General features: G+C 40.7%; 1 protein-coding gene across 9 annotated transcripts in view; it reads right to left on the bottom strand.

Moving 5' to 3' along the window:
* The window catches only part of ccdc57 (coiled-coil domain containing 57), a 185,161-nt gene that overhangs the window by 114,712 nt on the left and 43,347 nt on the right, over positions 1-27,102 (bottom strand). For all 9 annotated transcript variants that reach the window (XR_010021297.1, XM_063074415.1, XM_063074418.1 and 6 more), the window contains 3 exons: positions 11,346-11,447; positions 10,486-10,643; positions 3,001-3,075 (listed from right to left, as the gene is read on the bottom strand). Coding sequence is in view for 8 of the 9 variants with exons in the window: in XM_063074415.1 (XP_062930485.1) it covers positions 3,001-3,075; positions 10,486-10,643; positions 11,346-11,447 (335 nt within the window). In the remaining variant the exon portion in view is untranslated. The remainder of the gene's footprint in view (positions 1-3,000; positions 3,076-10,485; positions 10,644-11,345; positions 11,448-27,102) is intronic.

Here is a 27,102-nt window from a genome sequence, read left to right as displayed (position 1 = left end):
TTGAGCAACTGTCAGCTAAATATAGCTTACCCAAAACTCACTTTTTTAGATATCTACAAATCAGAGACATTCTAAGATCTCAATTATGCACATATTCTATAAGCTCAGATAAGAACTTACTAGACGTAATTTTTAATTTGACACCTTTTCATAATGGTTCAATATCTAATATTAATGGTATGTTACTGGAGACGAGGAATGTTCCTTTAGACAAAATTAAGAATCCCTGGGAACAGGATTTACAGACATCAATATCTGAGGAAACTTGGAATGAAATTTTTAAACTGGTTAATACTTCATCGCTATGAGCTCGCCATTCCCTCATACAATTTAAGGTGGTACATAGAGCCCATATGACTAAAGATAAGCTATCTCGTTATTATTCGGATATATTTCCCTACTGTGACAGATGTAATAACGGAGAAGCTTCATTAATTCATATGTTTTGGACTTGTCCATGTCTTGAAAAATATTGGAAGGAAGTTTTTCAAACTTTCCTTTACTTCTCAAAATCAATTTAAGCCTAATCCTCTGACAGCTCTATTCGGTATTGTTGCAGGACAAGGTATCAAGCTGAAGTCATCTGATTTACATATTTTGGCCTTTAGCTCTCTTATAGCTAGGAGGGCGTTTTTGTTTAGGTGGAAAGATGTTTTTCCTCCTACTCATGTTCAATGGTTATGCGACGTTATGTCAGGCTTAGATTTAGAGAAGGTTTGTTGTTCAATTTCTGAATCTCGTCAAGACTTTCAAAGACTGTGGGGACCCTTTCTGAATTATTTTCAAACTTTCAAAACCCTAAATTCGTTGTTTAAATTTAGATGTTGGCAATTATTAATTTTTATTATATGAGAAGGTATTTTGCCTTTTTTTCTCTTTAATAAACAGCTTCGGTCTTGGTAGGGGTTAGACTCCTTTTTTTAATAAATTAGTATATTTCAATATAACTATTGACTAACCTACATGAATACAGGGTAATGAGATTGTTATTATGAATAGATATAATGTAATTGGTAGTTAAAAAAATTTTTTTTGACCTTTTATATATACTTTCTTGTACTCTGTATTCCTCTATGTAGAAACTAATAAAAATATTGAAAAGAGAAAGACATTTTTATATATATTATTTCTGTTTTTGCACTATTTTAATCCATTCAATATACATATATATATTTACTGTAATTTATTTATTTATTTATACTATTTTTCTTTCTATATTATCATGTATTGCATTGTACTGTTGCTGCTAAGTTAACAAATTGCACGACACATGCCGGTGATAATACACCTAATTCTGATTCTGAATAATTAATCTGTTCTTTATGAAGTATTTGTATTTCTATTTCATAAGTTACTGGATAAGATATCACAAAATAGTGATAAAAGCAACACACACAAAATTCTAAAGGAACTCAGCAGATGAGGCAGCATCTAAGGAAATGAATGAACAGTCAATGTTTTGGGCCGACACCCTTATCCAAGACTGAAAAGGAAGGGGGAAGATGCCAGAATTAAAAGGTAGCAAGAGGGGAAGGAAGGTAGCTTGAAGGTTATAGGTGAAGCCAGGTGGGTTGGAAAGATTAAGACTGGAGAAGAAGGAATCTGATGGGAGAGGGGAGTGGACCATAGGAGAAAGGGAAGGAGGAGGGGACCCGGGGGAGTCGACAGGCAGGTGAGAAGAGGTAAGAACCCAGGGGGAGAATATAAGAAGAGGGGAGAGTGAAGATTTTTTTCACTGGAAGGAGAAATCGATATTCATGCCATCAGGTTGGAGGCTACCCAGACAGAATATAAGGTATTGCTCCTCCACCCTGAAGGTGGCCACATCTTGGCATAAGAGGAAGACATGGACCAACATGTCGCAATGGAAATGGGAATTGGAATTAAAATGTTTGGCCACTGGGAAGTTCTGCTTTTGGTGGATGGAGCAGAGGTGCTCGACAACGCGGTTCCCCAATTTTTGATGGGTCTCACCAATGTAGAGGAGGCCGCATCAGGAGTACCAGACACAATAGACAACCCCAGCAGATTCACAGGTAAAGTGTTGCCTCACCTGGAAGACCTGTTTGGGGCCCTGAATGGAGGTGAGTAAGGAAGTGAATAGGCAGGTGTTGCACTTTGGCCACCTGCAGGGATAAGCGCCGGAAGGGAGATTAGTGGGAAAGGATGAATGGACAAGGGAGTCATGGAAGGAGTGATCCCTGTGGAAAGCGGAGAGAAGGAGAGACATAAAGATGTGTTGCTGGTGGGATCCCTTTGGAGATGGAAGTTACGGAGGATGATGTGTTGGATGTGGGGGCTCATGGGTTGTTAGGTAAAGGCACAGGGAACTCTATCACTGTTAAGGCGGCGGGAAGATGGGGTGAGCGTAGACGTTCAGGAAATGAAGGAGATGCGGATGACGGCAGCATCAATAGTGATGGAAAGGAGATTCATTGCTTGAAGGAGAAAATCTCTGATTTCTGGAAAGGAAACCTGCATCCTGTGAACAGATGCAGCGAGGATGAAGAAACTGAAAAAAGGGAATAGCATTTTTACAGTAGACAGGTTGGGAAGAGGTATAGTCAATTAGTGTCAGAGATTGCATGGGATAGAAATTGGTAATGACAGAAACAAATGTACCTTTATCAGGTTGGCAGCCTGTTACTAGTGGGACCTATGTCAGTATTGGGCATTCAAGGGTGCATTATCTACATTTAATGACTTACTGTAGAGATCATATTTACCAATGTATTTGCATGAAATTACCAATTTGTTGATTAAAAAAAGGGCCCTGTTAATGTGTTGCCTCAACATGTTGACATTCTTAAATTACAGGGTACTTAACCAGAATTTTTTAAGTGTTAATTGAAATAGAGAAAGTTTTCTAACAATTTTGGCATATTCAAAAGTGCAGTCTCTTATCTTGTAAATGCTTCTGAGCTATTCTGATAAAGTTCTGTTCCTGACCTAAAGTTAAAGTATATTTTAGGAACATTTACTTTTAATAAATTTACTTACTTGCGTTGGAACATTTCCTCTTCATTTTCCAAGCTAACTTTCATTCTGTTTATTTTGTCCTCAAGTTCCTTTATCCTGATAAACAGATCATGAGAAACTCAGAATTTACAATATTCCGCACTAACTCAGAGGTGTCTTCAACCTAGTTTACAAGAAAATCGGAACATTTGTTTCTACATTGTCAGAGAGTAACAAAATAAAAATTATAGTTCTTGTTACCTGGGCTACTCCTTGCAACATTTTCCAATCTGTATAGAGATTACATAACATGTATCTACAAAATATACCACAACTAGCCAAAAGATTAAATGAAATTGAAAAACGGTCATTGAAGTCAAACCCGAAGCAAATAAATGTTTAATTATCCCAACAAAGGCCAAGAGGCCATATATTAAGGCAAGATTTAGATCTAAACACACAAAAGCAGCCAAACCTTACCATTCCTGCTTGATGCAAAGACCCAAAGAATTCTGCAATGTAATTCTAAGGTGCAAATGAGTTAGAACCATAGAAACTACAGAACAGAAACAGGCCCTTTGGCCCTTCTTGGCTGTGCCGAACCATTTTCTGCCTAGTCCCACTGACCTGCACACGGACCATATCCCTCCATACACCTCCCATCCATGTATCTGTCCAATTTATTCTTAAATGTTGAAAAAGAACCCACATTTACCACCTCGTCTGGCAGCTCATTCCATACTCCCACCACTCTCTGTGTGAAGAAGCCCCCCCTAATGTTCCCTTTAAACTTTTCCCCCCTCACCCTTAACCCATGTCCTCTGGTTCTTTTCTCCCCTTGCCTCAGTGGAAAAAGCCTGCTTGCATTCACTCTATCTATACCCATCATAATTTTATATACCTCTATCAAATCTCCCCTCATTCTTCTACGCTCCAGGGAATAAAGTCCTAACCTATTCAACATTTCTCTGTAACTGAGTTTCTCAAGTCCCGGCAACATCCTTGTAAACCTTCTCTGCACTCTTTCAACCTTATTTATATCCTTCCTGTAATTTGGTGACCAAAACTGAACACAATACTCCAGATTCGGCCTGACCAATGCCTTATACAACCTCATCATAACATTCCAGCTCTTATACTCAATACTTCGATTAATAAAGGCCAATGCATCAAAAGCTCTCTTTACGGCCCTATCTAACTGTGACGCCACTTTTAGGGAATTTTGTATCTGTATTCCCAGATCCCTCTGTTCCACTGCACTCCTCAGTGCCTTACCATTAACCCTATGTTGGTTTGTCCTTCCAAAGTGCAATACCTCACACTTGTCAGTATTAAACTCCATCTGCCATTTTTCAGCCCATTTTTCCAGCTGGTCCAAGTCCCTCTGCAGGCTCTGAAAACCTTCCTCACTGTCTACTACACCTCCAATCTTTGTATCATCAGCAAACTTGCTGATCCAATTTACCACATTATCATCCAGATCATTGATATAGATGACAAATAACAATGGACCCAGCACTGATCCCTGTGGCACACCACTAGTCACAGGCCTCCACTCAGAGAAGCAATTCTCTACCACCACTTTCTGGCTTCTTCCATCGAGCCAATGTCTAATCCAATTTACCACCTCTCCATGTATACCTAGCGACTGAATTTTCCTAACTAACCTCCCATGCGGGACCTTGTCAAAGGCCTTACTGAAGTCCATGTAGACGATATCCACTGCCTTCCCTTCATCCACTTTCCTGGTAACCTCCTCGAAAAACTCCAACAGATTGGTCAAACATGACCTACCACGCACAAAGCCATGTTGACTCTCCCTAATAAGCCCCTGTCTATCCAAATGCTTGTAGATTCTGTCTCTTAGTACTCCCTCCAATAACTTAGCTACTACTGACGTTAAACTCACTGGCCTATAATTTCCCGGATTACCTTTCGATCCTTTTTTAAATAACGGAACAACATGAGCCACTCTCCAATCCTCCAGCACTTCACCCGTAGACAGCGACATTTTAAATATTTCTGCCAGAGCCCCCGCAATTTCAACACTAGTCTCCATCAAGGTCCCAGGGAACACTCTGTCAGGTCCCGGGGATTTATCCACTTTAATTTTCCTCAAGAAAGCAAGCACTTCCTCCTTTTCAATCTGTACGGTTTCCATGGTCTCACTACTTGATTCCCTTAATTCCATAGATTTCATGCCAGCTTCCTTAGTAAACACAGACGCAAAAAACCTATTTAAGATCTCCCCCATTTCCTTTGGTTCTGCACAAAGCCGACAACTCTGATCTTCAAGAGGACCAATTTTATCCCTTACAATCCTTTTGCTCTTAATATACTTGTAAAAGCTCTTTGGATTATCCTTCACTTTGACTGCCAAGGCAACCTCATGTCTTCTTTTAACCCTCCTGATTTCTTTAAGTATTTTCTTGCACTTCTTATACTCCTCAAGCACCTGATTTACCCCCTGTTTCCTATACATTTCATACAATTTCCTCTTCTTCTTTATCAGAGTTGCAATATCCCTTGAGAACCAAGGTTCCTTATTCCTATTCAAGTTGAAGTAAATGCAGGTGGGCGGGCATGTATTTACTTAACTTTATATATATATACTTTTCTCTAATCCTTTGTAGTTTTATTGTATATAAGGCTCAAAATATTAACAGTAAAGTCACAAATTTGGCTCCTACAAGTCTAGATTGAAGTCTTAATGCTTAACTCATTCGTCTGCTTTGTATATCTCAGAACTCATCTCATAAAAAAGATCTTTGCATGATAATGGTCAAACACAAACAGATTAATATTTCCTAATAACTGTAAACTGGTTCTCGCGTGGATTTCCAACTAACTAGGATTGAGATAAAATATAGAAAGGATTAACAGGGAGCAAAATGGGATGTTTGTAGACAGACAAGCAGTCACCTGACGTACTTCATGACAAGGAGTGTAACTTCTGTGCAGTTCTGTCATAATGTAAGACTGACACAAGATAGATAAAGATGATATAGATAGAACTACATTCTTGCATAAGGCCAGGGGATGATGAGACAAGCAGTATTGCAGCCTGTGGCTACATTGGAAAGTTAGTAGGACTATGCAGACCCTGCTTGGAGATCAAAACGTCAAAGTGGAGACCGAAGACAATGAAAACAGCAGGCAAAACGGCCATAAAAGACAGCCTCTCAGCAAAGTCACTGAAATCAGGCAGAGATGACCCAGATAGTCACCAGAAGGTGTTCACTGACTGGCCTCTGAAACAGGGACTATAGTTAGGAAGGGATTACCTAGTTAGTTCAAGAAGATTGGAAAATTGCAAATGTCAGTCCACTCTTTAAGAAGCAAGGGAGACAAAAGACAGGAAATTGTAGGGGGCTAGCATTGGGAAGATCAACATCCATTACCAAGAATGAGGTTTTGGGCTTCTTACAGGCATATGATAAAATAGGCTGAAGTCAGCATGATTTCTTTAAGGAAAACACTTGCCCGACAAATCTGTTGGAATTCTTTGAAGAAACACAGGCAGGATAGATAAAGGAGAGTAAGTGGATGTTATTTACTTGGATTTTCAGAAGCCCTTTGACAATGTGCTACACATGAGGCTGCTAAACAAGATAACAGCCCATGGTACTACAGGAAAGATATTAGCTTGGATAGACAATTGTCTGACTGGCAGGAGACAGAGTGGGAATAAACAAAGCCTTTTCTGGTTGGCTGCTGGTGACAGCTGGTGTTCCCCAGGGGTCAATATTGGGACCACTTCTTTTCACCATTATATGTCAATGATCTGGATAATGGAATTGATGGCTTTGTTGCCAAGTTTGCAGAGGACACAAGGACTGGTGTAGAGGAATTCTGCAGAAGGACTGGAACACATTAGGAGAATGGGCAAAGATGTGGCAGAGGGGAATGTATGGTCATGGACTTTGGTAGAAAGAATAAAGATGTAGACCATTTTCAAAATGGGAAGAACATTCAGAAATTACACATACAAAGGGACTAGGGAGTCCTGGTGCAAGATTCCCTGTAGGTTACCTTGTGGGTTGAGTTGGTAGTGAGGAAGACAAGTGCAGTATTAGCATTAATTTTCAGAGGACCGGAATACACAAGCAAGCATATAATGCTGAGGTTTTATAAAGCATTGGTCAGACTGCACTTGGAATATGGCGAGCAGTTTTGGGCACTTAATCTAAGAGAGGATGTACTGGCATTATAGAGGGTCCAGAGGAGGTTCATGAGAATGATCTCAGGAACGAAAGGATTAACAAATGAGGAGCCTTTAATGAACCTGGGACTGTAGTTACAGGAGCGTAGAAAAATCAAGGGGGATCTTCACACACAAGACAAAGGAGCAGAAGTAGGCCATTCGGCCCATCGAGACTGCTCCGCTACACCATGAGCTAAACTATTCTCCCATCTAGTTCCAATTTCTGGCTTTTTCCCCATATCCCTTGATACCCTAACTAATTAGTTACCTATCAATCTCCTCCTTAAACACCCTCAATGATCGGGCCTCCACAGCTGTATGTGGCAACGAATTCCATAAATCCATGACCCTCTGGCTAAAAAAATTTCTCCTCAACTCTGTTTTAAATGGATACCCTCTAATTCTAAGACTATGGCCTCTTATCCTGGACTCACCCACCAAGGGAAACAGCCTTTCCACATCTACTCCGTCCAACCCTTCCAACATTCGAAATGTTTCTATGAGATCCCCTCCCATTCTTCTATACTTTAATGAATACAGTCCGAGAGCCGACAAATGCTCCTCATATGTTAGCCCCTGCATTCCAGGCATCATCCTCATAAATCTTCTCTGAACTCCCTCCAACATCAGTACATCCCTTCTAAGATAGGGGGCCCAAATGGAGGAGGAGAAGATGGCGACGCGACGCAGCTCATAGCGGCCACTCCGGTGGTGATGTCTGTTATTTGTTAAGTAGGGTGCCGTGCACAATCCTGATTTGACGGAGACAGACGTGAAAGCATGGAGAAACTTCTGAAATGCCTGCTTCGCCGCTGCTGCTGCTACAGTGTGGTCTGGAATCTCCGGAGCAGAAGGCCCCGAGTCCTCGGCTTTGCTTGTTGCTCGGCGGCTGGGGCGGGGTCGAAGCGCTCAGCAGAGGATGGTGCTCGGAGAGGTTGTATCAGAAGGGCTGGTCAGAGGCTTGAAGTTTTCGGACGGACTCAGAGTCAGGTGCGGTCAGGTGCTTCCAATGCATCGGCAAGTTGTCGGCGCTTGGAGGCTCATGGCAGGGAGAGTTTCTCCCTTCTGCTGCTTGCGTTAGATGATGAGTCGATCGGGACATTGGGACATTTTTTTTTTACCGTGCCCATGGTCTGCTCTTTATCAAATTACGGTATTGCTTTGCACTGTCGTAACAATATGTTATAATTATGTGGTTTTGTCAATTTTAGTCTTGGTTTGTCCTGTTTTTTTTGTGATATCATTCTGGAGGAACATTGTATCATTTCTTAATGCATGCATTTCTAAATGACAATAAACGAGGACTGAGTGTCCTCATAATCTAATCTAATCTAATCTAAACTGCACACAATATTCCAAATGAGGTCTCACCAGTGCCCCTTTTTCTTGAAACCTATCTAATATTGAAACACCTAGATGGAATGAACATGGAGAAGATGTTTCCTGCAGTGTGAGAGTCTTAGACCAGTGTGCTAAGACCTTGTATTCTGATACAAGGACATCCCTTTAGAACAAAGATGAGAAGAAATTTCTTTATCCAGAGGGTGGTAAATCTGTGGAATTCATTGCCACAGATGGCTGTGGAGACCAAATCACTGAGTATATTTAAAGCAGAGATAGATAGGTTCTTAATTTGTAAGGGTGTCAAACCAGGAGAATGGGGTTAAGGGGGATAAAAATCAGCCATGATGGATTAGCAGAGCCAACTTAATTGGTTGACTGGCCTAATTCTGCTCCTCTGTCTTATGGTCTTAGTAACCAGAAATTCATGAGTGGATCATTAGTTTATAGACTATTGATATGGCTGGAAATATGTGGAATTAAGCTTGTAAATTACACAGTGATGTCAGGTTGTATTGTACTTCTAAACTCTGAAATCAGAATAATAAATATTCTTGCATTGTCATTAATAAATCCCTGGGCTGTATTATTGCAGAGTGATAGCAGTATCAGCATCCCCAGCAGTAGTCAATCTAATTAGGCTTAGACAGACTCCTCCTACAAATGAATTAATGTTATTTTAATATTGGCTTATTAATTAAGATTAGCAGGCTTGGCATTAGTTCAGAAAAACTGCATTTAAGGAGGGGCAATAACAAGCCTACTGGCTTGTGTGAAAAGTTGGAATTATGAAGATGAATGATTAAGTCAGCACTGAAGGAAGCTGAGTGCAAAAGAAGACTTTATGTAAATATAATGTGATCCAGTTCTTCACTTGTTTCCATTTTAAAGAAAACAACTAATGATCTGCTCATTGTTTGATGAGTGTGGTTTATTGGGCACTGGACTCCAAAACCAAAAGTCATTCCATTCCACAGCATCTGTAAATATAGAAGTCAATAAATGCATTGCACAGTCCCACAGGATTCTATAGCATATGGCCTGGTAAGCCACTCAGTTGAACCACTACAGCAACGTTCAGACAATGATTGCAGCAGTTCAATGCAGTAGTTCTCCACCACCTTCTTGTGGGCATTTGGGAATGGGCAAAAAGATCTTGCCTTGTAAGCCCTGGAAAATGAATGTTTTCAAAAATCACTCCACCTAGGCACAGTAAGACACATTAATCAAAAGATTCTGTTAATCTAATTCTAAACTGAACCTTAGCATACTGATTTAATTCCCCAGGAATTTTAAGAATATCAGTGTTAGGATACATTGTCTGTGTCAGTGTTAGGGATGTTAGGATGTGGAACATTTTTTATGCTCTATGTTACCATCAAGTCTACTATGTCTCATTAATGTGTACACTTGTGAAACACAACAAACATGCTCTGACCTCTCTAAATGAGGTTCCCAATTGCAGTTAAGTATGGAAAAGTTGTAAATCTATTCCCATCGGAAGCTTATCAAAAAACGTCTGAACCTATTGAATCTTTTAAGCTTTAATTTTATTTGATTTTTATGTCAGCTACAGGTGAAAGGCCAGTGTTAATCTTTTTACATCACATGTTACCCATTTTGATAAATAAACTTCGAAGACATAACCAAGTAACAAAATTCAGCAAACTACTGTACATCCACTATAATACAACTATACATCAGTAAGACATTTAAGGATACAGAGATATCTAAATTGTTATTTTTTTAGAGTTTAGGCTTCCGTTGCTTACACTATGCTTCCATAGATGGTGGCTTTGATTTAAACACTACTTCTGACAATGTGGATTACAGACTTCAATGGAACTGTATTTCACTACATATGTGCATTAAGCTCAAAGGTTCAGGAATGAGTTCCTTCCCCAACCCTCATCCCCACATAAGGGTCATACCTCAAAGATTTTCTAAAACAAAACTAAAGAAGCATTTTCACCAATGCATACCTGGCATCTTTTAAGGCAACTACATTTTTTAATTCAAATTCTTTTCTTTGAAGTTGTTTTGCCATTTGGTGGTTTGTTTTCTCTGCTATCTGAAGTGATTCTGCAGCCTTTGTTCCTGTTTCTTGGAGCAGCTCCAACTCTTTGGACAAAAGTTTCACCTGTGTTAGTCAATTGTAACAGTTAACACAGGAATATTCTTTTGAGTTAAACTATAGCTATTTCTATTCAAACAGTAAGTGTTACTAAATAGAGCTTGCGACTACTTAGGTATAGTTCAAGTTCCTATTGCCAAACCCCAAAACTTACCTTTCTCTGAACACTGGATTTATCCACAAACTGGCTTTCAAATCCTGAGCTTCTTCAGATATCAAGACCAACCACTGCCCTGGACTACACCATAGGACTCAGCTTGGGGTATCCCTGATCTGTTGTGTAGTAAATTCAACTGTGACAACTTACTATGTTTGGCTTGTTACTATTTAACCTTTTCTTGCAGCTACAACCAGGGTTTACACACACCTTTGTCTTCCATTTTCCCTGTATCTTATGGAAACCACCAACTTCACCATTTGTAAATTTTACTTCCTCCTTCTTTTAGAAGCATATCTTTCAACACGACCTCTGATTGTACCAACTACCCTTCAAATATTATATTCACTTCCCTGCCACACTTAACAAGGCAGCAAACCTTTTAATACACCAAACTTTTCCAAATATTATCTGAATTATTTTTAAAGATCGTAAATGCTCAGCAATTTAGAAATAATTTCAGAATGTACAAGTATTTCAATGATAGTTCACATACAGAATGAAAAACTCATGGAATACCAACAAAATGGCAATTAAAATTCTCAACAAACCTTCAATTTACTGCTAAGTACCACATTATTCATTTCATCTCTTCGGAGTGTAAAGTCATGTTCTCGATGTCTCATCTCAGCATCAAATTCTGCTAATAACTCCTGGAAGTAAACAAAGAGTAGAAGCAGATGTTGAAATAGAAATAAGCCTCTAAGACCTAGAAGCAGATCAGGAAATTCGGCCCATTGAGTCTGCTCCACCATTCCAACATGGCTTATTTATTATCCCTCTCAACCCCATTTTCCAGCCTTCTCCCCATAACCTTTGAATCCCTGCTTAATCAAGAGCCTATCAACCTCCACCTTAAATATACCCAATGACTTAGCCTGCACAGCTGGCTGTGGCAACATGTGAGGTATCAGAAGATCAGAGGATAGTCAATGTTGTTCTACTGTTTAAGAAAGACTCTAAAAATTACCCATAAAATTATAGGCTGGTGAGGCTGACATCAGTAGTGGGAAAGTTATTGGACTGGATATATGAGCATTTGGATAGACATAGACTGATTACAGATAGTCAGCATGGCTTTGTGTGTGGTACGTCATATCTAACTAATCTTGTAGAGATTTTTGAAGAGTTCAAAGGGTCAAAGGTTCATTTATTATCAAAGGATACAACTCTTGAAATTCTTCTTTTCCACGTAGCCATGAAACCAAGAAAGGAAAGAAAGGCAGCACAATCATCAAACTGCACGATTGTGTGTAGTTTTGGTCACTTATCTACAGAAAAGATGTAAATAAGGTTGAAAGAATAGAGAGGAAATTTACAAAGATGTTGCCGAGTCTGGAGTAAGTGAGTTATATGGAGAGATTGAATAGGTTTGGACTTAATTCCCTCAAACGGAGAAGATTGATAGGAGATTTGATAGAGTATACAAAATTATGAGGGTTATAGATAGGGTACCTATAGATAGTCCAAGGTGAAAATGAGGGGAAATTTCTTCACTCAGAAGTTCATGAAAGTGTGGGGCGAACTACCAGCGCAAGTGATGCATGCGAGCTGGATTTCAATGTTTAAGAGAAGTTTGGATAGGTACATGGATGGAAGGGGTATGGAGGGCTATTTTCATGATGCAGGTCGATGGGAGTAGGCAGTTTAAATGGTTCAGTGCAAACTAGATGAGCTGAAGGGCCTGTTTCTGTGATGCACATCTCTATGACTCTTTAACTGTCTATCCTGCCTGCTATTTCCTCAAAGAATTTCAACAGATTGATCAGGCAAGATTTTCCCTTTAGAAAACCATGCATTTTTGCCTATCTTATCATGTGCTTCCAAGTACCCTGAAACAGTATCCTTAATAATAGACTCTAACATCTTTCCAATCACTGAAGTCAAGCTAACCGATCTATAATTTCCACATTAGTGAGGATCAGAAATAACATCTACTCCATGGTGACTACCATTCAAGAATATGTGCTTAGCCCACTGCTCTATTCTTGCTGAATCCATGACCTTGTGATTAGGTGTAGCTTAAACACCATCTATAAATTTGCCGATCACACAACTGTTGTTGGCAGAATCTCAAGTTTATTACTGTTTTCCAGTACATGGCCCATTAATAAACTAATTACCAATTCCATCCTTATAAATATGTGCAAATTATTGATCTATATGATACAGTGAAGTCTAATACTGCTATTACAGTGGGATGGTGATGGTACTCAGTGCCAGTGGGATTCCTTGATGACTGTGCCAATTAAACAGAAGGATGCCAAGGTTAATTATAGTGACTTATAATCCACTCAGAGTTCAAGGAAGTCAATAAATGCTGGACCGTAAGGTCATGCCTTTCTTGTTACTGAAACACAAAAAAAACCGCAAATGCTAAAAAGCTAAATAAGAATAGAAAATGTTGGAAATACTCTACAGATCATGTAGCACCTGTGGAGAGATTCACTGACTTAAAAATTTCAGGTGAATGCCCTTTTATTCAAAGTCTATTACACTGATGCATTAACCATGTTACCAGTGTTTTCCATTTTTATTTCAAACATTCCTGCACTGGAGTTATCTGGAAATCCAAAATGCTTTTGTGCCTGTGGACATCTTTCAGTATAGTTCAATGTTTGCCAGCTGCCTCAAGACAAGTAAGTATCATAGCAATAAATAATCTGCTGGATGAACTCAGTGTGTCAAGCAGTATCTGTGGAATGAAAGGAATTGTTGACATAAAGATATAGGGTTTCAATCCAAAATGTCATCAATTCCTTTCCACTCTCAGATGCTACTTGACCACTGAGTTCTTTCAGCAGGTTATGTATTGCTCCAGATTTCAGCATCCAGTCTCTTCTGTCTCCAAATAAGTATCCCATGTAAGTTTTGAGCACCTTGCTAATGATCTGATTGAACCTTCCAAGCTATAAATCAGACTTCTGAGATACTGTCATGTCCGGTAAGATGGCACCTCTTGGGGGCCAACAAAAAGTGTTTTTGTCTTTTTAAAATGTCTTTTTTATGATTACAAGACAATGCTAGACATTGAGAAATCTGGGTACTGCAGGTGGACCCCATTAACAAGCTGCTCATTGCTGGAGGAGCTGGAGAAGCCAGACTTGGTGTGGACCATGTTGCTGCCTGCATTGGAATTGGTGCATGAAGGCGGTATGCAGTGTAACAGCAAGTAATTGTCTTGCACATTTCTCTTGTGATCGCAAGACCCTGTTCAACATCAATAACATGTAATGGCTTCTTTGTAATGTTCACTGCTAACGCTAATGTAATGGCTTCTTTGTAATGTTCACTGATGAGGTAACGGTTTCTCTGTAGCAGCCATGTTTGGGTTATTGCTGGAGATAACAGGACTATTAGCCAATTGGGGATTGTTGTTTTGTCTTGTGTATATGGAAAGATGTTGTCTTCGTGGTCTTTTGTCGAGGAGAGATGAAGAGGGAAGACGCGAGTGGAGAAAGCCGGTAGAACGCCGGACGGTGTGGACTGGGATCTGAGGGTCTGAAGGTCAGCGACGCTCGGAGGAGATCCATGGTGAAAGGATGACCACTGAGTGAGCTCGAACTGGAACTTTGACTTTGACCTGGGCCCTTTTTTTTGTTTTATTTTCATTACTAACCCTATCTTCAGATTAAGATTCATAAAGTCTATCATTTAATTGCCTATGGTGTACTGTCTGATATTTTGCGTTGTGGGTTTGTAACTGGGGGTACATTACACAGCATCCACACAAACGTGGTTACCCAGTTTGGCAGGGCCGAAGGCTGATTCCCCAGACGAACGCGAGCTGGGCAAACTTGAGGGTTACAAGATGCTGCAGGCCCGTTTCCCTTGTTGGTGCGACAGACAGTGGGGAAGCTACGTAATCTTGGTTGTAGCAAGTGAATAGTCAAAACCACAGCATACCAATAGTGATACAGTGCATTTCTGGTGCTTTAATAAAGCTTGTTCTGTAGCAAGCTATTTACCTATTTTATAGCTAACAGAACAGAACTAACTCAGATCACTCATTGGTAAATTCACTACACTAAGCAAACTTCTAGTAGTTTTTTTCTTGTGAGTCCCATATTCATCACATAACTAAAAGCTTGAAGTGATAATATATTAAAAAATAATAACAAAACATCACATAGTGATAAATACTTTAAATTAGGACAAGAATAATATAAACACTGGCATTGCACTACAGACATTTAACATAAAAAAGTAAGCATTAAATTGCTAGAAAAATCTGCTTTAACCTATTTTGATGGGTCTACAGTTCTAACATTCCTTAATAAAAAGGACAAAATGAGATACAACTGTATCAACACTACAGAGCAGAGGCACAATCATATTCGACAATGTTGTTTTAGTTGAAGGAACTGACGTGACTTCCAAGAGTTACATCTCATCAAAGTCAAAATTTTTGAAGAAAAACCAAAAAAAAGGGGGAAGGGGGAATGAGTCTAACATCTGAAGATATGCCTTACCCAATGCAACTTTTTCTTTTAATTTTGATAACCACACATTGTTATTTTTATCCCACCAAGATGAAGGGCAGGCTGTACAAAATGGTCCGCTTTCCTCTATCAGATTCCTTCTTCTCCAGCCCTTTACCTTTCCCACCCACCTGGCTTCACCTATCACCTTCCAGCTAGCCTCCTTTCCCTCCCTCCACATTTTCATTCTGGAATCTTCCCCTTTCCACCTGAAGAAGGGTCTTGGTCTGAAACATCAACTGTTTATTCATTTCCATAGATGCTGCCTGACTTGCTGAGTTTCTCCAGCATTTTTGTGTGTTGCTTTGGATTTCTAGCAGCTGCATGCTTTCAGTGATAGAACATGCAAGAATGGTTAATCATTACTATGCAGTATATAAAAAAAGATACTGTGTGCTCATGACTGGAACTACAAGTCAAATGTCCATTTTCCCTCCATAGATGCTGCCTGATCCTCTGATGCTTTGTGTGTTGCTCTAGATTCGCGCATCTGCAATCTCTTTAGTTCTGGAACTATCTGTGCATTCTTTTATGGAGAGGGTGGAATGTTATGAGAGAATAAAAGGGTGTGGGGGAGTGGGGTGAAAGAGACTGTTGTATGATAGAAAGGTTTTCTCTCCATGACACCACAGGCAAGATGCCCAGTTTTTTTTCTGGTTTTTCAATTCCATGTAACTGTGCCATAAAGCAGGGCCACAGGAAGGAGACTGTACATGCTATAATCTGGAGCAAAAAAAGCTTGCTGGAGAAATTCAGTGAGTCAGGCAGAATCAACAGAGGCTGGAGAATGGTCAGCAAAATTTGCATGCAACAGGACTGAAAATATACAGGGAGGAAGCTCGTATACAGAGGTGAGAGGAAAGGACCAGGCAGGGGCTGGCAGGCAATAGATGGAATCAGCTAAGCGAACTGATGGGCAGATGGAGCCAGGTGGGGGAGGAGTGGGGTGGAGATGCGAGACAGCAACTGGTGTGTGACAGGTAGAGTCAGATAAGAAGACAAAAAAAGGGGGCAGATGGAGCCAAATAGGGGGAGGAGATGGTGGAGACACAAGAAGTTGTAAAAACTAGAAATTGGGAATCAGATAAAGGAGGAATAATGGCAGATGAAAATTAGTTGGGGAGACAAAAACAGACCTAGTAGGTGACGTGTGTGGGTGATAGTCTGATATAACCAGAAGGGGAAGGGGAACAAAACTAGGTAATGGAGTCTGGGGAGTACAGGAAAGAAAAGGAGGGTGAAAGAACATTGATGGACCAGAATGAGAGAAAGGAACACAGGGATGGCAGATTACCTGAAATTGAAAATCCAATATTCATGTCATGGAGTTGTACTTAGGGTCATAGAGCACTACAGCACAGAAACAGACCCTTTGTTTCATCTAATCTATGTCAATTTGGTTTTCTACCTAGTCCCATCTAACTCTCTGTACCCAGATCACATCACTCCATACCGCTCTCTTCCATGTACCTATTCAATCTTCTCTTACAATTGAACCTGCATCCACTTCTTCCACTGGCAGCTCACTCCATCCTCGCACCACCCTAAGTAGTTGCATATCAGATTCCCCCTTAAATGTATTACCTTTTACCCTAAACCGATGACCTCCAGCTCTAGTCTCACATATCCTAAGGGGGGAAAGGCCTACATGCATTCACCCTACTTATGTCGCTCTATAAGATTCCACCTTATTCTCCTTTTCCAGTGAATAAAATCCTAATGTATTCAAATAATCTCTGTAACTCAGCTCCTCAAATCCCAGCAACATCTAAGTAAATTTTCTCTGCACACTTTCAACTTATTGAAACCTTTCCTGTAGGTAGGGGAACAGAAATACATATACTACAAGTTTGGCCTCACCAATTCTTCTGAGTTCATACCAGATGTACTACTGTATATCCAGTAAAATGGTGAAGATTATGCACTCAACACTCATTAAAAAAAATGTACAACAATAGCATTCAAACGATTCTGCCATTTGGAGGGTTTAAATCTTGAGCAATTATCTCCAGTACTTCTTTTTGTAAGTTGTGGCAGCTGTATTGACAATTTAAATGGCCTGAGGTTCCTACAATTTTTGTAAAAAAAATTTTACAAACCAACTTTTAAAGACTCTGCAACCTTTCAATTATTCCCTGAATCTCCAGGCGAGGTCCTAAAGGGGTCTTTTTTATATTTTGCAGCTGATCCTAAGCATGGATTTGCAGTTCAAATCAGAGGCAGGCAGAAATATTTATATATATTTCTGATGCTGATAGGAATACAAGGAAGAATTGAGGATTATGTGCCTGTATCAATAGTGAAACAAAGTAAAATTGCATTTTTTTTGTGAAAAAAGCAAACAATCCTTACATTTTCTTCCACTTCCAATTGTTTAGGTATACTGGACATACATACATAGTGTTGCTCCCTGCCACCTTCCTCAGTTTACAATGATAGCACTGAGCTGACAGCGATAAAAACCTGTTTGGGTACAAATTAGGCTCCTGCCAGGTCCAGCCTTTCTACAACTTGTTTTGACCTGAGCCAAGTAGTTATAGCCATCACCACTCCACATGCTTGCCCCTGCACTAACCCCACAAGCTATCTCTCTCTCTCTCTCTCACACACACACACACACACACAAACAAATACTTCTAACCTCACTTTGTTTGCCATTCTCTTTCGGTCTCCCTGTTTCTGTTTCTTTTGCTCGCCTTTGAGTCACAGATTGATTTAAACTGAGCCCAAATGTACCATGACTGTTATACACCCAACCTGACCCCAGTGCAAATGATCGTGTTGTGTTGAACTCAGATTGGGTACCCGGGCTCCAGAAAGTGGTCACTGCTAAACTCGATTCTTCCAGCAAGAACAGGTATTTAAAAAAATCTCTACAGACTATGCAATTGATAAGGGTGCAGAGCATCTCTGGATTCCCAGGGTCATCTCTCCATTTAGGCTACGTCCACACTAGACCGGATAATTTTGAAAACGCCGGTTTCAAGTAAAAATGACAGGCGTCCACATTAGGCATTTTTCAAAATATCTCTGTTCACATTAAAACAGATATTTGGGCGAAACTCCTCCTACTGGGCATGCGCAGGACACATCTACAGAAAACAACCGAAGAGGAGGCAGTATTCTAGTTCAGTTTCCGCTGTGGCCTTGTGCTTTTTCAGTTGGTTAAAAACTGGAGTATCTACAACAACAGCAAAAGAAAGTTTTCAACAATGTCTGCAAGGGATACAAAGAAAACCTCCACTGGAAAAAGCAGGCCAAAATTCTTCGTTTGGACAGACGATGAAGTCGAGCTGCTTCTGCGAGTTATAAACGAGTACAAAGTCAGAATGTGGACTGGGAGTCGTGCCAAACCAAATACAACGACACCCTCGACTGCTATAAAGAACATTACCTCATGGCAGAGCAGTCGGAATCTCTGGGTAAGGACTACCCGCACAAATTGGACGATATAACCAAGACAATTATTGTAACCAAACTTAAGGCGGTTCGTCACAAATACCGGCAGGCAGTGGACACGTTCTACTGTACTTTGAGTTATGTGAGCAGATCTGGGGGGCCTCACCAGCCACAACAGCAGTTCAAGGCGGCATTGAAACCTGCGATTTGGAGGATAGGGTTGACGCACATCACAGCGACCGATGTACAGCCACTTCACCTGCTTCGACAAGTACGCCCAACTCCGACAGTTTGGACCAAGCAACAGGTGATGGCTGTGACATGTTTGGTGTCGAATCTCAGCGTGAAAGACTTGCTGCGCGCTTGTCCAGTTACAGACTGGAAAAACTTAAAAAGAAATTGCCAAAAGATAGACAGCAAGCGGACTTAAAACTAAAGAAGCAAATACTGGAGCATATGGAGGCAACCGACAGGGAGTTCACAGACAGTATGACCCGACCGACAATGAACATTGAAAAACTGACTAACTGTGTTGCAGAGACATTTGCAACGATGAGGAATATGATGGCTCCCCCCCAGTACTTTTCAGCGCCACAATACCAGCCTCACAGCCACTACAATAGCTACACATACGGACACACAGACCCCCGGGCGGCCCCACCAACATCTTCCCCACTCCCACAGAAGGGTTACCCTGGAAACATTTCCTACAGCTACAGTCTCTTCACCGATCAAAGGGATGACAGCTACAATGAAACGCAATAAGGCTTGTGCAAAAGTGAAATTTGCTGTTACCTCATGTTTGCCTTTACTTTTGCCATGTCTTTCTGTATTATTTTGCTGTATTTAACATGTGCAATGAAATGAGTTACTGGGCAAAAGTAATTTTATTTTTACCTGAGTAAAAGTGAAACTTACCATTTTCCTTTTGTGCCCTTAACATTTTCATGTGTATGCCAAATGTAAGCTACTATTTAAAATGACATTTTGGAAGTAGTGATAATTGCATCTACTGAATGCTTGCACAAGCAATACAATAATAAAGCACCTTGTTAAATATATAAAACATGTTTGCATCAGTGTTATCTTGTATTTCCATACTATGTTACATAAGGTCGTTACACATCTATTGTCAGAGAAGTACAAACGTTTGTACTTGCATAAATAGGTAAACCACCTTAATAAAAGCAAGGACAGAAAACAGGGCGAAGTGAGTATACTTATTTATTCAGTAAGCTATGGGTCAAAGTATTTGGTGAGTACATTTCTAACTCTTCTGGCTTCAGTCTCGTTGCCGTCTGTTCTGAAATCGTTAGGTTGTGTGGGCGGGGGGGTTGAAATTCTCTGTCATACTGCAAAGCTGCAGTAACATTCTGCTCAGGAACAGTCTCTTTGTTTGTCTCACAGAAAGTGTGCAGCACAAAGCATGCATAAATAACAAAGGGAAGGTCCTCCATATCTATGTCCATTGCTCTGCACAGAGCACCAAATCTTGCCTTCAAACGTCCGAAAGAGCATTCAATTACCATTCTTGATTTGCAGAAGGACATGCCAAAGTACTGTTCCTGTGGGGTCACACCACCGTTAGTGTACTCTTTCATAACATAAGGCATCAGGGGGTATCCAGGGCCTACCAGCAAAAAAACAGGAATGGCATCCTCACCCTCCACCACAACTCGTCTGTAAGAGGGGATCCTCTCATTTTTCAAGTAGTCATTAGTTTTTGAATTTGCAAATATACGAGCATCATGGACACTGCCTGGCCCTTTCACAACAACATCCATAAAGCAGAATTTGTAATCACATGTAGCCTGTACATTCAAAGAAAATCTGTCCTTTCTGTTCAGGTAATCTGTGGAGTTTGTTGTAGGCTGTTTAACTTCGATGTGTGTGCAATCAACCACCCCCAAACACTGTGGCAAGCCGTGAGCATGGTGGAAGCTGGTTACAAGGTACTTCACTTCAGACTCTGTGTGTGGGATCTTGATATATGCAGGGCCCAGATGTGCAGTTATAGCCTTGCATACTTCTTGGACACCACCTGCCTTGACAATCCAAACGCGTTAGCTGTTTTCCTGAGCCTTCCTTCGTCGCTAAGGTAGTACAAAATGCAAGCAACCTTTTTAACCACATCCACCGGTGATCTCATTCGTGTTGTCTGTCCTTCGATGTGAGGACGTAATAGTTTACTTAGATGAAGCACGGAGCTCCTGGACATTCTAAGGTTATCACATCATTCTTCAGGAACCACAACTTCATTTGCAAAATTGTCCCACCACGCACTGGTTTGGCCGGGTTGTCTCCAATACCGCCGGTCTTTGTATGCTTGATTACAGCATTGACGTTGTGTAGATCCATTGCACAGCAACTGTGAGCACAAACGACGCCCTTTCGTATGTAGATATGCTGTCTGTGCGTGGTAGATAGCTATGTTTAACTCCAAACAAGCTATTAACATAGACAAGAAAGTAAACAACATACACATGAAGCTGTCCGCCATTGTTGTTGTGGTGTTGGAAGTTGCGTTCAAGAAAACAATGAAATGCCGCGCTGCCATCACCATCTGTTCTGGCACGTCATGACAGTGGTTTTAAAAATAGCCAGCTACTCCGTACACACTACAACGGATATGAGGCATTTTCAGATTTATTCACTCTGGAGAGCGTTTCTGAAAATCTCCGTTTCCAGGAGAGGAAAATGCCACTTTACTGTGGACGGAGGGTCAAAACAAAAAGAAAAAGCTTCGTTTTCAAAATTATCCGGCCTAATGTGGGTGTAGCCTTAGTTGCTCAACTGTCCCACATTACAAACTGTTCCAGTATTGTCTCAGTTTGAGTGACTGCACTATAAATTGAACTAGTCATGCACAAAAGCAGAGGTTTGTCCCAGCTAGCCTGGTCTCAAGAGGACAGTACCTTGGATAAAGTGCTTTCTAAAAAAAACAGTGAAAGGATTATTATTCTGGCAGGAGACTCCCAAAATTGGATTTTCAAATTTATAATGCCCAAGATGCAAATTCATGCATAAAGCATGAAGATCTGGCTCCACATAAAATAAATTCCCATTAAGTAAACATACATATCAAGAAAAAAGGTCAATAAATGTTCCAGATAACAACATTTTAGCAGATCTGACCAAAATTTAATTAATCAGCCTTGCTCTTCTTTATTTAAAAAAAAGCATAGTTTTTAGTTATTAAAAGATGAAAAATATGAATATAACAAGTACTTGGCATAGGTAGGTTAGGCCAAAAGGCCTGTTTCCATGCTACTTTTCTCCATGACTCTATTACACTAGGAAGGAGGATTTCCCTCAAAGTTTATTTAACATTTCAGAAGGTCAAATAAAATTTCCATAAGCCATCTTCAAAATTGACACAATTGCCTGGATTTTGTTGGTGCCCTGGTTAATTGAATTGAATTGACTTTATTTCACATCCTTCACATATGAGGAGTAAAAATATTTAAGTCTCCATCTGAATATGCAATGTGCAAATTATAGTAGTTTGTAATAAATAATATGTACAGTACAATACACAACAGAACAGTCAATATATCTTAGAAATACAATTGTGTCAGCGTAAATTAATCATTCTGATGGCCTGGTGGAAGAAGCTGTCCCAGAGCCTGCTGGTCCTGGCTTTAATGCTGCCGTACCGTTTCCTGGATGGTAGCAGCTGGAACAGGCTGTTGTTGGGGTGACTCAGGTCCCCAATGATCCTTCGGGACCTTTTTATGCACCTAAGCCTGTAAATGTCCTGAATAGTGGGAAGTTCACATCCAGAGATATGCTGTACTGTCCGCAACACCCTCTGCAGAGTCTTGTGATTAAGCGAAGTACAGTCCCCATACCAAGCAGGGATACAGCCAGTCAGGATGCTTTCAATTGTGCCCCTGTAGAAAGTCCTTAGGATTTGGGGACTCATGCCGATCTTCTTCAACCGTCTGAGGTAAAAGAAGCACTGATGTGCTTTTTTCACCACATAGCCGGTACGTACAGACTATGTGATGTCCTAGGTGATGTGTATACCAAGGAACTTAAAGCTTTTTACCCTCTCAATCCCAGATCCATTGATGTCAATAGCGATTAGCCTGTCTTTGTTTCTCCTGTAGTCTGCAACCAGCTTTATTTTTGCAACATTGAGGGAGAGATCGTTTACCTGATAACACCGTGGCAGGGTGATGACTTCTCTGTAGGCTGCCTCGTTATTATTTGAGATAAGACCAATCAATGTAGTATCATCTGCAAATTTAATTAGCAGATTGGAGCTGTGGGTGGCGACACATTCATAGGGATATAGTGAGTAAAGGAGGGGGGCTTAGGTACAGCCCTTAGGAGATCCTATGTTGAGGGTCAGCGGGGCAGAGGTGAGGGAGCCCACTCTGCATACATTTTCCACTTTTCATTGTTATATACATACCTGTATGGGAATATCGATAGCTACAACACAAGGCATTTATAAAATGTTTGAATTTTAGTACTTGCCTTAATGAAGGAGGAACAACACTAAAAAGTGATAGGCATGTTCTTCCATGTTGCTGGGCCCTTGTGGAACTAAGTATATTTAATTCCCTTTGAAACGTTATCTTAACAAAACAGGATTTAATATTTAATGAAACAAAAACTTTGTCATGAAAATTTTGCACTATTACGCTATTTGCAAACACACAGTAATTAGCATTTTAAAACAACAATACATCAGAGGTGTGTGCATTCTATTCTTTATAATTCTCTTGGGTGGTTGCTATGTTAAGGACAACTTGCTTCCACTCCGAAACTGTACTAATTACAATAGTCCACTGCAGGATGTCTATTACTTTTACAGGTTAGATATAACAAAAAGCAGAAATAGAAAACTTACTCTTTCTCTTATTGTCCCTCTTGCAGGGTGCAGGGCTTCAGGCTCTTGCAACATTGGGGGGTATGACCTGAACAAAAGGGATGTGCTGCACCTGAAACTGAGGACGACCAACCTTCTTGAGGGCAGGTTTGTTACAGCTGTTGGGGAGGGTTTAAATTAATTTCACAGGAGGATCGGAAACACAGGAAACGGATCATCAATTGGAGTTACAGGGAAGTAGTCACCCTTAAGTTGCAGTAGGCAGGTAGCTGGGTGACTGCCAGGAGAGGAATGGGAAGGTGAATAGGCAGTTAGCACAGAGCACCCCTGCAGCCATTCCCCTCAATAATAAGTATACCGTTTTGGATACTGTTGTGGGGGATGACCTCCCATGGGAATGCCATAAGACCAGGTTACTGGCACTAAACATGTGTTCATGGTGCAGAAGAGGAAGAGGGAGAAGAGGGGAGGGGTAGTGATAAGGGACTCAATAGTCAGAGGAATATGCAGGAGATTCTGTGAATGTGAACGGGACACCCGGATGGTATGTTACCTTCCAGGTGAAGGGTCAGGGACGTCTCAGATCATGTCCACAGCATTTTGGAGTGGGAGGGAGAGCAGCCAGATGTCTTGCTACATATTGGTACCAATGACATAGGAAGGGAAAGCAAAGAGGTCCTGAAGAGAGAATTTAGAGAGCTCGGCAGAAATCTGAGAAGCAGGGTAGTAATTTCTGGATTGCTACCTGTGCCACGTGCCAGTGAGGGTAGAAACTGGATGATTTTGCAGATAAATATATGGCTGAGAAAGTTGGTGCAAGGGGCAGGCCTTTAGACTCTTGGATCATTGGGATCTCTTCTGGGTGAGGTATGACCTGTTCAAAAGAGGTTGCACTTGAACCCGAGGGGGGACCAATATTCTCACAGGCAGATTTGTTAGAGCTTTTGGGGAGTTGTTAGAGCTGCAGAGGGATGGGAAATGGAGTGAAAGGACTCAAGATAAGATGGATGGTATAAAAGCAAGGAAAGCGTGCAGTCAGACGGTCAGGAAGGGCAGGAAGATAATAGGACAAAATTGCAGCCAGCAGGGTGGGTATCAGTGCGGTAGGGATACAGAATCAAAAAGGGTAGCAAATACTCAAAGTATTATATCTCAATGCATGGAGTATTAGAAATACAGTAGATGATCTTGTTGCACTTTTACAGATTGTTGGGTATGATGTTGTGGCCATTAATGAATCGTGGCTGAAGGATGGTAGTAATTGGGAGCGGTATGTCCAAGGTTACATTCATTGTACCAGAGGGGTAGGAAGGTAGGCAGAGGGGGTAGCATGGCTCTGCTGATAAAGAATGGCATTTAATCATTAGAAAGATGTGACATAGGATCGGAAGATGCTGAAGCCTTGTAGGTTGAGTTAAGAAACTGCAAGGGTAGAAGGACCCTGATAGTAGTTATATAGAGGCCTCAAAACAGTGGCAGGATGTGGACTACAGATTACAACAGTAAATAGAAAAGGCATGTCAAAAGAGCAATGTTATGATAGTCACGGGAGTTTTTAACATGCAGGTAGATTAGGAAAATCAGGTTGGTAATGGATCCCAAGAGAATGAATTTGTTGAATGCCTAAGAGATGGCTTTTTAGAGCAGTTTGTTGTTGACCTTAATAGGGGATCAGCTATACTGGATTTGGTATTATGTAATGAACTGAAGGTAATTATAAAGCTTAAGGTAAAGGAACCCTTAGGAGGCAGTGATCACAATATGATTGAGTTCAACTTGAAATTTGACAAGCAGAAGGTAAAGTCTGATGTAGCAGTATTTCAGTGGAGTAAAGGAAATTACAGTGGTATGAGAGAGGAGTTGGCCAGAGTAAATTGGAAGAAGATGCTGGCAGGGATGACAGCAGAACAGGAATGGCTTGAGTTTCTGGGAAAAATGAGTCAGGTGCAGGATAGAAGTATTCCAAAAACAAAGAAATACTCAAATGGCAAAATAATACAACCGCAGCTAACAAGGGAAGTCAAAGCTAATGTAAAAGCAAAAGAGAAGGCGTAAAACAATGCAAAAATTAGTGGGAAGATAAAGGATTGGGAAGCTTTCAAAAATCTATAGGAAGCAACTAAAAGAATCATTAGGAAGAAAAGATGAAATATGAAAGCAAGCCAGCAAGCAATATCAAGGTAGATAGAAAAGCTTTTTCAAATATATAAAAAGTAAAAGAGAGATGGGAGTGGATATAGGACTGCTAAAAAATAAGGCTGGAGAAATAATAATTGGGGACAAGGAGATGAAATGACAGATGAACTAAATGAGTATTTTGCAACAGCCTTCACTATGGAAGACACTAGCAGTGTGCCAGGTGTTAAAAGGTGTGAGGGAAGAGAAGTGAGTGCAGTTTCTATTACAAAGGAGAAGGTGCTCAAAAAGCTGAAGGTCCTAAAAGTACATACGTCACCTGGACCAGATGACCTGCACCCTAGGGTTCTGAAAAAGGTAGTGGTAGAAATTGTGGAAGCATTATTAATGATCTTTCAAGAATCATTGGACTCTGGCATAGTTCCAGAGAACTAGAAAACTGCAAATGTCACTCCACTACTTAAGAAAGGAGGGAGGCAGCAGAAAGGAAATTATAGACCAGTTAGCCTGATCTCAGTGGTTGGGAAGATGTTGGAGTCAATTGTTAAGGATGAGGTTACGGAGTACTTGGTGACACAGAACAAGAGAGGACAAAGTCAGCATGGTTTCCTTAAGGGAAAGTGTTGCCTGATGAACCTATTGGAATTCTTTGAGGATGACAGAGCATTGGCTGATTGGTAGGACGCAGTAAGTGGGAATAAAAGGATTCTTTTCTGGTTGGCTGCTACTGACTAGTGCTGTTCCGCAGGGATTGCTGTTGGGACCATTTATTTTTATGCTGTATATCAATGATTTAGATGATGGAATAGATGGCTTTGCTATTGGTACAGCCCAGTTTGCAGATGGTACAAAGATTGGTGGAGGGGCAGGTAGTGATAAGGAAACAGGAAGGCTGCAGAAGGACTTAGACAGATTAGGAGTACAGGCAAGAAAGTGGCAAATGAAATACATTGTTTGAAAATGCATGGTCATGCACTTTGGTAGAAGGAATAAATGTGCAGACTATTTTATAAATCGGGAGAATATCCAAAAATTTGAGATGGAAAGGGACTCGGGAGTCCTTCTGCACAACACCCTAAAGGTTAACTTGCAGGCTGACTCTATAGTGAGGGAGGCAAGTGCAATGTTAAAATTCATTTCAAGAGGTCTAGAATATAAGAGCAGGGATAGAGTTCCTCTTATTCTTACCTACCACCCCATTAGCCTCCACATCCAACACATCATTCTCACAACTTCTGCTGTCTCCAAAGGGATCCCACCACTACACTAAGGGTTTAAACCAATTTGGCAGAGGGGATGGGAACAGGAGTGATAGGGTTGAGGGTGGCATAGGGAGTTTGTAAAAGATGCAGTGTGCAGTGAGACTGCTAGCCAAGAGAAGCTGATGATAGGGCATATTTGCAGTCAATGGGATGAGTTGCAATATAAAAGGGGGACAAAAATCAAAAAGGG

This window comes from Mobula hypostoma, chromosome 22 (assembly GCF_963921235.1).
Source record: "Mobula hypostoma chromosome 22, sMobHyp1.1, whole genome shotgun sequence".
In the NCBI taxonomy this organism is placed as follows: Eukaryota; Metazoa; Chordata; class Chondrichthyes; order Myliobatiformes; family Myliobatidae; genus Mobula; species Mobula hypostoma.
This window is presented reverse-complemented; position numbering and strand designations above follow the sequence as displayed.